This window comes from Pituophis catenifer, unplaced genomic scaffold (genome assembly GCF_029215685.1).
Source record: "Pituophis catenifer annectens isolate HBS135680 unplaced genomic scaffold, rPitCat1.0.hap2 SCAF_7, whole genome shotgun sequence".
Taxonomy (NCBI): Eukaryota; Metazoa; Chordata; class Lepidosauria; order Squamata; family Colubridae; genus Pituophis; species Pituophis catenifer.
Genome location: NW_027256887.1, coordinates 78,531,546 through 78,548,266, shown reverse-complemented (window position 1 = coordinate 78,548,266; position 16,721 = coordinate 78,531,546). Strand labels below are relative to the sequence as shown.

The 16,721-nt window shown below is 42.7% G+C and overlaps 1 protein-coding gene across 8 annotated transcripts in view; it reads right to left on the bottom strand.

Annotated features, from left to right (window-relative positions):
* Positions 1–1,619: 1,619 nt before the first annotated feature.
* Positions 1,620–16,721, bottom strand: part of CALD1 (caldesmon 1) — a 232,562-nt gene continuing 217,460 nt past the window's right edge. For 5 of the 8 annotated variants that reach the window (XM_070947696.1, XM_070947695.1, XM_070947701.1 and 2 more), the window contains 7 exons: positions 14,132–14,175; positions 13,550–13,628; positions 11,425–11,562; positions 9,643–9,738; positions 7,998–8,078; positions 5,916–5,949; positions 1,620–4,461 (listed from right to left, as the gene is read on the bottom strand). In XM_070947696.1, coding sequence (XP_070803797.1) covers positions 4,430–4,461; positions 5,916–5,949; positions 7,998–8,078; positions 9,643–9,738; positions 11,425–11,562; positions 13,550–13,628; positions 14,132–14,175 — 504 coding nt within the window. In that variant the 3' untranslated portion in view covers positions 1,620–4,429. Of the gene's footprint in view, positions 4,462–5,915; positions 5,950–7,992; positions 8,079–8,321; positions 8,440–9,642; positions 9,739–11,424; positions 11,563–13,549; positions 13,629–14,131; positions 14,176–16,721 lie in introns of those variants that run through there. The other 3 variants (XM_070947697.1, XM_070947703.1, XM_070947700.1) reach the window with 2 other exon arrangements.

The following is a 16,721-nucleotide window of genomic DNA, read 5'->3' as shown; positions in this document are numbered from 1 at the left end:
ACCCGTGATCTATTCTAGGGGCAGCAAATCCTAGATTTAATCTTAAATCGTGATAAAATAAGTTGCAAGAAAGAATTCTTACGGAAGCAACTGGAAAGGACCATGATTAATGTTAATTTCAGTCACTCCACAGGCAAACACAAACTGCCATCTGGAGCTAATAATAATTAAATGTGATTCAAAAGAGGAAACTTCTCAAAAATCTTGAGACTGGGATTTAAAAATCCAATAGAAGAACTCAGGTGTGCCAAATCTCTTAATGATTCCTGCAAGTTGTTAAAACTTGAAACCAGGGGTGAAATGCTACTGGTTTGCACCAGTTCGGGCAAACCAGTAGTAATAAAAGCTACCAGTTTGGGCGAATCAGTAGTAAAAAAAACCTACTGAACTGGTATTCCGGCGATCAGCTGTGCCGCACAATTTATATTCTAAATTGCGCGGCACAGCTGTTCCCCCCCCCCACTGTTCTACTTACCTCCTTTTTCCGTGCAAAGCGCTCGTTTGGTGCGCACTGAGCATGTGTGCATAGTGCACATTTGGCACAGTGTGCATTTGGCACACACCATGAATGTGCGGGCAGTGAATCGGTGACAAACTGCGGAGGATTTCACCACTGCTTGAAACTTTTAGCAAACCTGGCAAATTTTACATTTATGTTTAACACATTTAGAGGCCACAACGTCCCTTGATGGCTTCTAGGCAGACTTGTTTGATTTTCCACTTCTTAGCTGACCCCATTTCACCACACCATTCTTTTGTTTGCAGTTTTCCGACTGAGTCCTGTCCGTTCCACGGTCTCTGGCAAGAATTTTCACACTCATCCATTCCTACTCTAAAGTGATTATTATTAAATTGTCATCAATGGGCAGTTTGAGTTAATGAGCAATGCAATTTGAGAAATCTGGATAAACCAAATTACCACATAAGCACCAACTGCACATATTTATTGATAATTATTGTCAGAACTTTTATTAGCTGGGTGCTTCATTCTACTCCACACAGAGAGGCTTCAAACAGATTAAAAAGAATTCTGGGCTTCCTATTACTCTACTAAGAAGAGCAAGGTTATGACACAATGACATTTATAAATGGCCCTTTTGCTATAAGTACCGTGTTTCCCCGAAAATAAGACCCTGTCTTACATTTTTTTGAACCCTGAAATAAGTGCTTGGCCTTATTTTCGGGGAGGTCTTATTACTTTGGGGTGCGTGGAACAAGATGGGGCTCCTCTTGCCATCTTACCTGATTTCCAGCTCTATCTCCCTAACCCTAACCAGAGGAAATGGCGGGGACCAGCTGCGCATGCAGTCAAATATTTTCGGGGAGGACTTATTTTTTTGGGGGGGGGACTTATTTTAGTGCATGCGCTCAAAAGCCCAACTGGGCTTATTATCAGGGGATGTCTTATTTATGGGAAACAGGGTAGTTCTTGACTTAAGACCACAATTAAGCCCAACATTTCCATTCCTAAGCAAGGTAATTGTTAAGTGAGTTTTGTCCCATTTGACAATCTTCCTTGCCATAATTGTTAAGTGAATCATTCAGGCATTAAGCAAAACTGGCTTCCCCCCATTGACTCTGAACACAAAGTGAATGAATAGTACAAAATAAGTGCACTAAAGTGGTGGTTTTAATAACTCAAGATGCCAGACCAACATAAAGGCGATGTCATGAGCCCAATGGCATACAAAAGCCCTGGTTGAAAAACAAAACCGATCCATCCATCTGGCAGACAAACTCCATTTATTGTGAATTACAAATTCAGCATTACTGTTTTATGGTAGCTATTCAGATGTAAGGATTCCAAAGTGTATTTAAAAACAAACAAAACAGCCAAACTACAAACAGATCCAAGACTTTGTCTTCTATGATTCTGATCCCACCTGTAAGCTCCAGTGAAATTCATTATGTAAACTTGATGATTCACAAAAGCAATGGAGCTTGGATACTGCTACTCCATCTTAACCCCTTAAAAAAACAACAACTAAAAAGGACAAACAGATGCAATAAAAATGTAAACCTGTATACAGAAATTAACCATTCTCAAACTATGGATCGCATTTGGAGTGGGCTATAGATTTTAAAATAAAGCTCACTTCACTTCACCCCTATGTGTGGTATAAAAAAAAAACCCAATCATCATGTGATTTGTCAATTCAAACTTAGTAGTTTACTATATACAGGTCAAATAATATAGATGTTAAAATAAAGACTCGGGGTGGAGTGACTTGAGACACAATAGATAATCCTCTTTGGAATGGCTTCTGAGTTCAAATGAAGCCTTCTTCCTCATTGCCTGGAATTCAGCAAGCGCTTGTTCTCTAGGACAAAGGATATCTATCTTTGGACTCCTTGAGGAAGGAGGAAGAAGGTTGAAGAGCATCAAGTAGCCCTTGGGTTGAGCGTCAAGCCCAACCCAACTTGACGTTTTCCAGATGTGTTGAGATTACAACTCCTCAGATTCCCAATGCATCTGGAAGATACCAGCTGGGCTACAAGAAGGGATCCTTGTCTCTCCTTGGTTAGTGCACCTAGGACCAAGGGCTACTATATTTGTGCACTGAATTGTATGGCAATAGGAAGGACGGTGTCCCTTTTGTTTTCTACAGCGAGAACATGAGAAGTGTATACAGACCTGATAAAAAGCAAAATCAGTGTGCAATAAGGTGGAAAAGGAGGATTACCAACAGCGTGCGTGCATGTATTTCTTGTGTGGTAATTATGGTAGTTCTATATAAATTAGCTATATTGTTTTATACATGTGAACTATGACCTAAAACTTTTTTTTTCTTCCCTCTTTAAAACTATAATTTTCATCGCTCATCTTATTATTATTATTTTTTTTAAAAAAATCTAATACTTCTCTTGCCATGTCCCTAATGGCAATCATGGAATATTAATATAAAAGGTGTGTATTTTTTTTTTAAAAAAAGTTGTGATATTGGCTAGTTATGTAAGTTTATAGCTAAATGAAGTAAATAAGTATTAAAAGCCTTCTATTATTAGTAGTGCCTTATACATAACATTTAAAAAAGCGAAATGTATATGTTCTAAAACTGTTAACTAGTTTTTAAAAAATACAAACAAAAAAAAAAGAGAGAGAAACATGATCAGTACCACTGCTGATTGCAATTGTCCAAATTCAGAGAATTAACTATAACTTACCAAAGGGAGCGGAGGAACGCTACTTTAAAATGATGAAAATTGTACTGATGATGCTAATTCGTCATGGACTACTTACGGAAGGAAATGGCCAACTCGGCATGTTTCTTCCATGCCTTACTCTAAAGTGCTGAAAGGGAAGAAAAAAACGGGGCTCATCCCACTTAGCTACAGGAAGGATACTTGGGTGGGATGCATAGAACCTCATTCCTTGCATCTCTCCTACTTTCCTTTTATCGAAAGTAACACTCCTTCGCTCTGCACAGGACCTTACTGATGGAGAAGGTGACCTCCACTTACAGGTATGACCCAAGTGATGGATTAGGCACTCCAGCAACAATACACATGGCAATCTAGGAGCCTTGGTAGTACAGTGGTTTAAAGCACCCTGTTATTAAGACCAGCTGCCTGCAATTACTGCAGGTTCGAATCTCGCCAGGCTCAAGGTTGACTCAGCCTTCCATCCTTTCTAAGGTAGGTAAATTGAGGACCCAGTTGTGGGGGCAATAAGCTGACTTTGTATAAATATACAAAAGGATGAAGGCTATTGCTTAGCACATTGTAAGCCGCCCTGAGTCTCCGGAGAAGGGCGGCATATAAATCAAATTAAAAAAAAAAAATCTGTGACATGATGTCGGAGAGCAAAGAGGGAGAAGGCCATGGTTCCATCAAAGGTGATGGATCACCAAAGATGGTGAACCTATCATATAGTGTTCTGTAGATCACGATAGGCTTATAGGCTTATATATACCAAACCTTTCTACACTCAAGTCAACAATAAGTCAATAGTAGCAAAGAGGTTGACTTTGCCTTGACTCTTGAGGGCCCACTGTTCAGGAGCTTTGCTTGTGAATGGACCAGCCTGTGTTCCTCCTATCCTGGCTCTGGGTTTGTCTCACCTATTTGGGATAGGACCCACAAGTGGAAGGTATGCACAGCAGATGTCCCTCTCCTCCTGTCTGGACACACAGTTTGTGAAGACTTTGTCAGTAGAAGTGTCTCTCTCTTTCACAGCATGTTTTTTTTTTTTGAGGAATAAGGCTCTCGTTACAAGGCACTACTATTAAGACAAATGTTTTAAGACTGAATATTAAATACAGTGCTAATATACATGGTTTCCTTAAAAACTGGGATAATGTAGCCAACCCCGCCCGCCCCTCCCAAGTAAACCAACAAAAACAAACATAAATATATATAAAAAGAAGAGGGCACATTTAGCACTTCTGTTTTTGAAAACCGACTTGGTCCAGCGTAATTGGTGGCTTCCTTAAGGCTCCTTTTCAAATTGTCTCAAACCTGCTGAAAGAAAAAAAAAAGTGGTGGGATTGCCTCGAATCACCAGAAATGTTAACATTTGGGGCTTAGCTGGGAAATCCTTACTTGCCCAAGGACTTGCTGATTTAGGTTGCAAGGCTAAGATCACATTTTAAGGACTATACCAGCTTTCTTGCTTGCTCATTCCCCACAATCTAGAAGAGAGTTCCAATAGATTCAATCTTATCCACTTTTAAAATAATGTTCACTGATTGTTTATTTTCAAAAGGCAAATTAGTGAAAGTCCTAGTTTTTTTAATGGGTCCATACAGTGGTGAAATCCAAATTTTTTTACTACCGGTTCTGTGGGTGTGGCTTGGTGGGCGTGGCAGGGGAAGGATATTGCAAAACCTCCATTCCCACCCCACTCCAGGGGAAGGATACTGCAAAATCCCCATTCCCTCCCCACTCTTGGGGGGAAGGATATTGCAAAATCTCCATTCCCACCCCACTCTGGGGCCAGCCAGAGGTGTTATTTGTCGGTTCTCCGAACTGCTCAAAATTTCTGCTACTGCTTCTCCAGAACCTGTCAGAACCTGCTGGATTTCACCCCGGGTCCATACTTCTTACTGCTCCCAGCTCAAATTTTACCTCCTCGATCATGTGGGAATGCATAGTGGTGCGGTGGCCTAGAGGTGGAGCTATCGCCTCACAATCCTGAGGCTTGTGAGTTCGATCCTAGGTAGAGGCAGATATTTCTCTCTCTGGGCACACTGAGAATGGAGATTTTGCAATATCCTTCCCCTGCCATGCCCAGCAAGCCACACCACACCCACCAAGCCACGCCCACAGAACCGGTAGTAAAAAAATTTGGATTTCACCACTGCCGCAAGGGATTATGGGGCCGATAAAAGATGATGAGGGTTCATGCGGGAATGCAATATTTTCATACATCGAGCTGCAAAATTGGGTTTGAATCAGCTTATTCTTGGGTAAGTATGTCTCAGTACTGGCATAATGCCCGAAAAGAAATGGATCCTGCGGAGAATCATTAAAAAGATTTCAAAAGGCTCATTAATTCCTACTCAAGTTGGAGATGCTTAATTGGACAAGTACGGAGCTGAACAGGAAGGAAATAAGAGTAATTATACTTAGCAAGCAGGAATGTGAACAGAAAGACTATGATATATCTTACATTAACCCATAAAATGCTTGGCTAGATTCTTGTTTATAAATGGATCCAGACATTGCTGTATGCAAACCATGGTTATGGACTTTGGATTTGAAACAAGTCAGGAAAGTGAATATTCTGTTGTTTGCGTCTTACAGATTCCAGACAAAGAGCCCCATTTGCCATCAGGGACAAGCCACTAGGGAGGAGAGACTGTCTGACAATCCATTAATAATATTAATTAATTAATATTAATAATATTAATTCCAAAATTGAGGCTTGGGCCCCTTGCCTGATCCCAAACACTGAAACTCTCACTTTTGCTTACCATTGGTCTCCAATTTCCTTCCTGCTGCTGTAACCTGATTCAAAAAAAAGAGAGAGAGATATAGAGAGAGAGAAGTTAAAAAAAAAAGGCTACAAAAAACATTAACTGTCCCAAAGGTGCTTTTTTCCAAGAGGCAACTGAACTTTCTGGGTTTTTCTTTGAAGAGGTTTCGCTTCTCATCGAAGAAGCTTCTTCAACTCTGACTGGATGGTGAGGAATGGAAGGATTTATATTCCTTGCAGACAGCTGGTCATTTGCATTTTTTAAGAGAGTCATTGAGGCTACTTGGAGGTTTATCTGTGTCCTCAGGGTCACCTGAGTGGTGCAAATTTGTGTGGAGCCTTCCTGGAACTGCTGAAAGTTCTGTGTTGTACACTGGAGATAGATGGTGTCGTACCCCTCCCCTTTGAGAGAAGACTGTTCAATTTTGACATAGATGACTCTCTCTCATGAGGCCATCTATGACAAAATTGAACAGCCCTCTCTCAACAGAAGGAGAGAGATATATGACATAATCTATCTCCGGTTTCAGCAGTTCCAAAAAGGCTCCACACACATTTGCACCACTCAGATGACCCTGAGGACACAGATAAACATCCAGGTGACCTTAACGACCCGCCAAAAGAATGCAAATGACCAGCGGTCTGCAAGGAGTATAAATCCTTCCAGTCCCTACCATCCAGTCAGAGCTGAAGAAGCTTCTCGGATGAGAAGCAAAATATCTTCAAAGAAAAACCAGAAAGTCCAGTTGCCTCTTGAAAAAAGCATCTTTGGGACAACCATGACCTGGATGACTGAGACAAAAACATAAACTGTTTATTAGCAGTAAATTCTGGATTATTGTTTTTTTAGTTAGTAGATCTTAATTATGTGGATATGATGTATGAAGAATGAAGTATGAAGGCGATCACGTGCAAAGCGCACGACTGAAGAGGCGATCGCGCGCAAAGCGCGCGTACAAAGAGAACCGGTAGTAAAGCCAGTTAGAACCCATCCCTGAGCATCCCCATACTCATGTGATCAAGATCCAGACATTTGGCAACTGACTCATATTTATGACGGTTGCAGTGTCCTGGGGTCATGTGATCACCTTTTGTGACCTTCTGACTAGCAAAGCCAATGGGGGAAGCCAGATTCACTTAACAACCGTGTTTCTTGTCACTTAACAAATGTGACAAGAAAAGTGGTAAAATGGGGCAAAACTCACTTAACAAATTTCTCACTTAACAACATAAATTTAGGGCTCCATTGTGGTCGTAAGTTGAAGACTACTTGTATTAGGAAAACAGTTAAGGATTTAAAGGTTAATTTATATCAGTATTCAGTTTTATTCTAATTGTACATTAAATTTTTGTTGAAAATATTATTAGTCACCTTCGATAGAATAGAAACACAGGACATAACAGTACAGTACAAATAAATAAATAGTTTGGGATCTATTCTACATCATTTTTACTACCAGCCTGCCTTCCATTGAGGACCTGTATACTGCACGAGTCAAAAAGAGGGCTGTGAAAATATTTACAGACCCCTCGCATCCTGGACATAAATTGCTTCAACTCCTACCCTCAAAACGATGCTATAGAGCACTGCACACCAGAACAACTAGACACAAGAACAGTTTTTCCCCGAATGCCGTCACTCTGCTAAACATATAATTCCCTCAACACTGTCAAACTATTCACTAAGTCTGCATTACTATTACTATTAATCCTCTCATCGTTCCTATCACCCATCTCCTCTCACTTATGACTGCATGACTGTAACTTTGTTGCTTGTATCTTACGATTTATATTGTTTCCTAGTATGATTTGATTGCTTATTTGTACCTTACGACTATCACTAAGTGTTGTACCTTATGATTCTTGATGAATGTATCTTGGCTTTTTATGTACACTAAGAGCATATGCATCAAAGACAAATTCCTTGTGTGTCCAATTACCCTTGGCCAATAAAGAATTCTAGTCTATTCTTCTAGATGTGGCAATTATTATTATGCAGTGCAATTGAAGGGGACTTCAGAGATTATACCCCCCCTCCCTCCTCCCCAAAATGGAATAGAATAACAGATAGGATGGTCACCTTTGATGAAGAAGGGGTCTTTTCAACCGACTGCTTTTCCCAAAGGTTGCGTTTGCCAGATACATCTCCAGGTCGTAAGTCCTATTTCCCAAAAAAACAAACAAACCCCAAAGCAAGTATTTGAAACCAAGAACAGTGTAAAAAATATATTATTAAAGTTCGTGGCATTTAAATAAACCTTCCCCAAAGATGAATTCGTAGGTAGTAGCATGAGACTTTTAAATAATTTCTTTCGAAAATAGGTCCACAGCTAACTGGACGTACATAAACGTGCTGGAACTGGAAAGCTCATGGTTTTGCAGAGGAATTTCAAAACTCATTTACCTGACTCAGTTTAAAAGCAAACAGCCAGTCCGAAAGAAGAACAGAACAACGGAGAGAGAGATATAGAATTCCAGCCAAGAAGATGGTGGTGAAAGAGGGAAGAGAAGAAAGCAGCTGACTGAGAAAGAAGGAAGGGAGAGAAAGAAAGAAAGGACAGATTAGTACCAACTCACTTCTGTGAATAATTCTACTACAGTCCACTTATATTGTCCAGCCTTCTTATACGAAACATATTTATCTCTGAGCTTATGAACATCTGGCTGCTAGTTCTGAATAGAGAAGAATGTGGAAACAGGACATTGATACCATACCACAGCTATTTAAACCAGTATTTTAGCTCCGTCAGTAATCAGCTGACCATTTTCAGGCATCTCCTTCAAATGCTGTCTACCTCAGTTGCAATTTTCATTTGGTTGCAAATTATAGAAACTATGGTCTAAGCCAGGGGTGTCAAACTCGATTTCATTGAGGGCTGCATCAGGGTTGTGTTTGACTGCGGGGGGGGGGGGATAGGCGTGACAAGGGCGGGCGTGGCCAGCTCGACATCACATGTCGGGGGGCCCTATGGTGGCCAAGTGCTAAGGCAGGACTTCCCTCAGACTCTCCCTCATTATAATCTCTCTCCTTCCTTCCTTCCTTCCTTCCTTCCTTCCTTCCTTCCTTCCTTCCTTCCTTCCTTCCTTCTTCTTTTCCCTTCCTTTTCTTCTTTTTCCTTCCCTCTTCATTCTCTTTTCTTCTTCCTTCCTCTTTTCTCATCTTTCCTTCTTTTTCTTTGTCTTTTTCCCTTTCTCCTTTCCTGCCCTTCTTGCATGCTCAAATGCAAAAGAGGAAACATTGGGGTGATTTTTTAATAATTTTAATTTAATTTTTAATTAATTTTAACTAATTTTAAATTGATTTGTTGTTTATGTAATTTTTTCTTCCTTCTTGTAAGACGCCCTGAGTCCTTCGGGAGAAGGGCAGGATATAAATTGCATAAATTGCATAAATAAATAAATTAATTAATAGGTTCAAATATACACCAAAACCTGCATTATCCATGATGTGGCTTCTCATCTGTTCTGGTTTAGCACAGCGCTAGACTAAAACCCTGAACTCTTCTCTCAACTGCCTGGGCAATCAACCAGTGATGATGGCAAGGACAAGAAGCTATTGAAATGAGGGTCAGCCTCTGTGGATGGGCATCTCAAAATCCAAAGCCAGTAATGCCTACCAAAATAGCACTGAAGTTCTCTTTCCTTCCTGTAAAAATTATTAAACATCTATCTTGATTGCAGAGTAGATGATAATACTACAGAAAACAGAGGAGCAAAATACTTACCGATGGTTTTGAAGCAGCCAATTTGTTGCTTTCTGGGGTCTTGGTTAACCATTCATTGATGCGACTGGAGACGCCGACCTTCAGCCCAGCTGTTTCCTGCAAAACGTTTGTTTGTAAACAGAATTGGAAACTTCATAGTAAGAATTAACAGGGATGCACTAAAGCAGGGGTGTCGAACTCAATTTCATTGAGGGCCGCATCTGGGTTGTGTTTGACTTTGGGGAGCCATGGTGGGCGAGGCCAGGGTGGGCGTGGCCAGCTTGATGTCACTTGTGTCAGGGGCACCTGTGGTGGTCCAAGTGCTCTGCCAGCAAAAACGGGCTCTCGAGCTCTGATTTCGGCTGCGATGGCTTCCTGCAATCCTCTGCCAGCGAAAACAAAGCTCGGGAGGGCTTCATTGGCAGAGGCAGGTCAGTCCTTTGCTGTTTCCAGGGCGGCCCACGGGCCAGATCCAGGGGTGAAATGCTCCCAGTTCGGACCTGATCGCCTGATTCAGTAGCGATGGAGGCCGGTGGTTCAGAGAACCGGTAGCAAAAATCCCTGAGCCCCTCCCCCCCCATGCCCAGCTGAGCCACGAGATCATCAGAGGCTGTTTCTTTTACTTTTAAAAGCATTTTTTCTACAACCTCTTCAGCCGAAAAAATGCTTTTAAAAGTAAAAAAAAAAGCCTCTGGTGATCGCGTGCCTCAGCTGGGCATAGGAGATGGACAGGGATTTTTGCTACACCAAACCACCCACCGCCACTGCTACCGGATCGGGTGATCCGGTCCAAACCGGGAGCATTTTACCCCTGATTCCAAGTGACTGTCTTAAATCTTACAACATTTCAGCATTCCTGTGAGAAGTCCTGTGATACTAGAAATGAGATTGTCCACAGGTTGTGGAAATCTGACAATCTTGCCAGATATTATATGATTAAAATAACAACAATAATAAACGTTCAGGAGGGTTGTTATAGTTGAAAAGCTTCCCAAGCCATGAGATCTTATGCCAAAGTTGGACAAAGCTTTGTTTCATAAACTTAGATCAATGTCTCTTTGAAATACCATCTCAGAGACAGAGTAAATGTCTTTCAGAAGGCTAAACTATGGAACTCTTCCCTTCTTGTTTGAAGTTCAGAATCTGCATTTTCACTATATTAATACCTCAGGTCTTACTTATGCACCTTGCATTTCCCTTGCCTTGATTGACCTGGGAATTGCAGGTCTGAAGGATAGCAATAGCAATAGCCCTTAGACCAGAGGTGGGTTTCAGCAGGTTCTGACCAGTTCTGGAGAACCGGTAGTGGAAATTTTGAGTAGTTTGGAGAACCGGGAGTAACAATTCTGATTGGCCCCTTCCCCATCTATTCTCTGCCTCCTGAGTCCCAGCTGATCGAGAGAAAATGGGGATTTTGCAGTATCCTTCCCCTGGAGTGGGGAGGGAATGGAGATTTTACAGTATCCTTCCCCTGCCATGTCCACCAAGCCATGCCCACCAAGCCATGCCATGCCACGCCTACCAAGTCACACCCATAGAACCAGTAGTAAAAAATGTTGAAACCCACCACTGCCTTAGACTTATATACCACTTCACTGTGTTTTACAGCCCTCTCTAAGTGGTTTGCAGCGTCAGCCTATTGCCCCCAACAATCTGGGTCCTCATTTTACCCACCTCGAAAGGATGGAAGGCTGAGTCAACTTTGAGCCAGTGAGAATCGAACTGCCGAATTGCAGGTAGCTGGCAGTCAGCAGAAGTAGCCTGCAGTACTTCATTCTAACCAGCGCGCCACCACGCACGTACCTTATTGGGTGTCCCCGTTCCAGAGGGTGATGCAAACACGTTGCCTTTCTCCCACATGCTCTTGATGTTACGAACTCCCTCAGCAGGAACCGGGAGGTCAGAAGCAGCTGGCTTGGTGGCCTTTGCAGCTTTGTTGCCCTGCAAGAAGCAATTGGTGAACCAGGGTAGCTGCTCTAATGTTACAAGAGTGATGTGCCACCACTCTTCTCCTCCTCCCCCTTTTTTTTCCTTCCTTCTACTTTACCAGCTGCTATTGGGCTACAGCCTTCCTTCCTTCTACTTTACCAGCTGCTATTGGGCTACAGCCTTCCTTCCTTCTACTTTACCAGCTGCTATTGGGCTACAGCCTGGCTGAATCTCACCAACTTACAAACCAACAATCAGAAAGAGAGGTGGCCAAAATAAATCCACAATTTCCCCCAAGTTCATCTCATGTCAATCTCTCAAATATACCTCACCCAAAAGCCATTGAAAGGAAAACTGAGACAAAGGCTCAGACAGTGAAGGAAGCTGAAGTGAATGGGGCATTTGAATGAAATGTATTTTGTTTATTTGTTAGATTTATCCCACCTTTCTTCCAGAAGCGTTAAAGGTAAAGGATTTTATTCCGCTTGTCATTGCCGACTATAAGGGACGATGCTCATCTCCATTTCAAGGCCATTGAGCCAGTGCTGTCCAAAGCCATTTCTGTGATCATGTGACCAGCATGATGTCATGGAGCACTGTTAACTTCCCACCAAAGTGGTACCTATTTATCTATTCGCATTTGCATCCTTTCAAACTGCAGGAGCTGGGGTGAGGATGGGAGCTCACCCTGTCACATGAACCGACTTTCTAGCCCAGTTGCCCAGCCTTTCCAGCTTTGCAGACCGGGGGGAGGGGGGGATGGTTCCGCACAAGTGGCAGGTAAGCACACATGCGCGCAGCTTCATTTGTGTGAGTGGCTGGCTTGGCCCACACACCTGCCGCTCGCACAAGTGGAGCTGCATGCATGCCCTTTCCAGCTGCTTGTGTTGTGGTCCGCCAGCAGCCTGCAGTGGCAATAGAATCAGACAGTGAGGAGGCTGGGGAGGAACATGGGCCAGTCCTGGAGTCAGGGGAAGGCCCAGACAAGAGCTCTGCCTCAGAGGCAGAGATGGGGCCAGGGCCATCTGGGAGTGATGCACGGACTCCGGAGCCTCCAGAGGCGGACAGCAGAGAGGCAGAGGAACAGGAGGAGCCTGTTCCTAGTGCACGCATGCAAAGAGCTGTCAGAAGGCAAGAGCAGCTGAAGCAAAAAGGACAACTCGGGAGTAAGGCCAGAAGATGATTGGCCTCTCCCATAAGGCTTAAAAGAGCAGCAACGAGCCGTTGGGCTCTTTGTAGAAAAGCAACGTTGATTCCAGTGCTTCTTGTCAGCGTCTCTTGAACTTTGTGGGGCTTTTGCCAAGAAAAGCCTTTGGAAGGTTGCCAAAGACATCAAAGGTTGGTGATAAGGCCGACGGACTGGTTATGAAGAATTTGTTTTGGACTAAGCTGAGAATGAATTAATTCCCAGCTGTTTTAATAAAATAAGTTTGTTCAGGACTGAATTGTATTTGGTAATCAATACTTAGGCCTCAGTCACAACAGCTTGTACAAGTGGGGCTGTGCATGCATGTGTGCATGGGTGCCTGCTGCTTCTGTGTCTTGGTTCCGAATGACTCATGGCCCGGTAGTGGGCTGCGGTCCGGGAGTTGGGGACCCCTGTTCTAGCCAACAAGCCCAGCATCTTAACCGCTGAGCCACCACATTGCCCCAGAAGCTTAAGGCAGTATATAATTTCTCCCTACAAAAATCCTTGTTAGATAAATTGGGTTGATTGAAGGTAACTGGCCCAAATAACTTAATGGGTTTCCATGGCTGAAGACAGTCTTAAAGCTGGGTCTCTCTGGGTCCTACGTAACATGCTAACCAGTACCCCATACACTGAGGCAGAACTCGTAAGCTTAAATAAATATCCATTGCTTCATCTTTTCCGAGGAATCCCAGAGTATTTAATGACAAGTTTAAAAAAAATCTTGGTTGATGAAAAACGTTTGATTTGTCCCTACCACAGCGGTCAATCAGAGGAACACGGGAAATTGAGAAGATGAAAGCAGCTCACCTCAATTGCGCTGGTATATTGTTCCAGCCTACTGTCTATCTTGGAGACAATTGGAGTTGTGTGAGTAGGTTTCATACCACTGTGAAAAGAATGAAATGGCAGAGACTTATCACTTCATATCAGGGGTGGGCTTCAAAAATTTTAGCAAGGGGTTCTCTGCCCGGTGGGCATGACCATGGTGGGCATGGCCTAGTCAGCCTCCTGCACCACAGTGGGGGGTGGGGGGAGGGGCTTTTAGCCCTCCCCAGGCTCTGGAGGCTTTCCTCGAGCTTCCGGGAGAGCGAAAATGGCCTCTCCAGGCTTCCTGAACTTCTGGTAGGCCCATTTTTCGGCCTCCCTGAGCCTCCGTGCGTGCCCTGCACTTACCTGCATCCAAAACGGGCCGCATGGGGACTCCTGGGAGTGGCGGGGCAGGGTGGGCGGGGCCAGCCAGGAGTGGGATTTGGGGGTTCTCCAAACTGCACAGAATCTTAGCTAGAGGTTCTCCCGAACCCCTGCGAACCCCCAGCAGCCCACGCCTGGTTCATATTCTGCACGTTAAAATTTCATTGTGACTTTTTTCTTTATGTTTGAGTTCTTTACCTCTTCTGGATGGATTTGTTCAAGAACTCTGCACGTTCTTCTATCTAAAAAAAAAAAAGAGACAGAGAAATAAGAAAATAAAAGTGAGCTCTACAAATATTACAAAACCTGGAAGAGGTTTAAATAACGCAATGGTTTTACACAGACGCAACAAACGTATCAAGTGTGTAATACACATCACAGCAACAGCACAATGAAAGGGTACACTTACACTGAGGGTCAACTTTGGATCCTAAAATGTCACAGAGTTTTTAAGAAAAACAAAATTAACAGAGCAATAGTGTTAAGACGAAGTGGCTTTAAAAAGTTACCCCAGGACAGGAAGAAAAGCATCATCACTCCACATGCAGACTCCATACAGAAATGGAACCAGATGTTGTAAAAGAACTGAAAACATCAGCTCTGTGTTTTTTGTTTTTCTTTCCTCTAAGAATATTTAGGGGTCTAAAATGCATATCACTCCATTCTGACATCCCTCTTCCCCCAGTTTGACATCCCCTTTGGAGTTTTGGCATTTACCAGGTGACAAAACTATATGTTAAAAAGAAGAGGAGCAGAGGTGAGCTTCACATAATTTAACAGCTGGTTCCAGCAGAATCAAATATGTGAGCATGTGTGCCTTGCACATATGTGCACTGCGTCAAAAACATGGCAATTGTATAGGGTGGGATAGCTTCGTGCGTGCCTGCGCCTTGCGCACAGGCGCACTGCGTCAAAAACACAGCACATTTTGCCTGAACCGGTCCGAACCAGCTGAATCCCACCTCTGAAGAGGAGAAAGCGATGTCAGATGTTGTTGGTAGCACATGTCTCTCGAACCATCCAAATATATTAGATCAGGGCTGCCTCGTAGCACCCTGTATTATTGAATATGCAGATGGTTCTTGAAATTGCCTTTGATAAAAGTTACCAACAGAGTGAAACAAAAAACAAACAAACCTCAAATTACCTGAGATAAATTGAGGAAATAATTTGGCCATCCAGTTTTTAAAATGTCACAATCCCAAGTATTTTGTTTTTAAAAAAGCCCAACCATCTAGCTTCTTGTCTAATTTTTTCACAGCTAGTTCTATCTATAATACAACCCCAAACTTATCAACTAAGTCCACCTTAGTACCCTGATTAAAAATCAATGTTGAACCATTGGATTCTATTTGAGATGTGCTGGGGAACTTGTTTAAAAGAAGACAGGAATCTATTCTAAACCACAGAGGAAAGGAATGAAAGATTTCATACACGAAATAAATTGCTTAAGGAATTGGGAAATCTTCATTGTCACAAACTGGAATGTTCATATTGAATTCTTGAATCTCTAGATTTTGTGGACTTCAACTCCCAGAATTCCTCAGCTGGAATTCTGGGAGCTGAAGTCCATAAATCTTAAATTTGGAGACCCCTGATCTAGATTGATTGTCCAGAGAGAAATTCCCTACCATGATGTTGTGCTGCTTTTCAGAGTCACCAGATGGCAGCAGAACAGAGGTAAAATTTATTTTTCCATCATCTCAACCCTGTTAGAGTTGCTTTAAAAATTACAGAGTTCCCACATTGATAACACTTGCAAGTCACCAGTCGTAACTTGTTGCTCTTATTTTTACTTATTTTTACTTTAATATACAAGCACATGCTAGAAAATGCCATGGTTAGCTACAAAGGGATTCATGGATCATGGATACAAGATTATCTGTGGATAATCTGTATGGATTTTTATAGAGAGCAGGGGTGTCAAACTCGATTTCATGGAGGGCTGCATCAGGGTTGTGTTTGACCTCGGGGGGGGAGTGGGTGTGGCCAGGGAGCGTGGCCAGCTCGATGTCACTCATGTCGGGAGTGCCTGTGGTGGCCCGAGCACTCTGCCAGAGAAAACGGGATCCCAAACTCCATTTTCAGCTTCGATGGCTGCCTGCAACTCTCTGCCAGTGAAAATGGAGCTTGTGAGCTCCGTTTTTGCTGGCAGAGGCATTGCAGGCTAGTCCTTTGTTGTTTCCAGGCCGGCCCCGTGTGCCAGATCTAAGCACCCCGTGGGCTGGATCTGGCCCCCAAGCTTTGAGTTTGACACCCCGATATAGAAGGAAGGGTGAATAATTAGGTGACAAAGTTCACTGCATCTGAAGCAGGTCCCAGATATTCTGCTCTTTTTTCATGACTTGCATTTTCATTTCTGTCGCTATCCAAAATCCACACTTTTCCAAAACCAACAAAAGATGTTGTTTCAGAAATGTCAGGACACCAGATATAGATTTTGCAGCTCTTGGTAGAAAAGGTTGAGTGATTCAATTTTACTTAAAGCAAACATAAACTTCCTTGTTTGGCATGTCCAAAACTAAGCAACCCATCTGATTTCCCAACCCTTGAATGCCTTAACCATGCTTTAAAAGTGTTTCAGTAATAACTATAAATGTACAGAGGTCAGCATTTATGTGTAAGACTGAAGTGTGCTTGTTACATCACACGTTTGTTCAGAATTAGAAAGGGTCTTTAGGTAAGCACACGCTTAAATATCTGACAAGAAGGAAGTTTGTTTCAATTAAACCTGCATCTTCACTTTTACAATTCTTCTTGAAGCCCAATCTTTTACTCGTGAAAATAG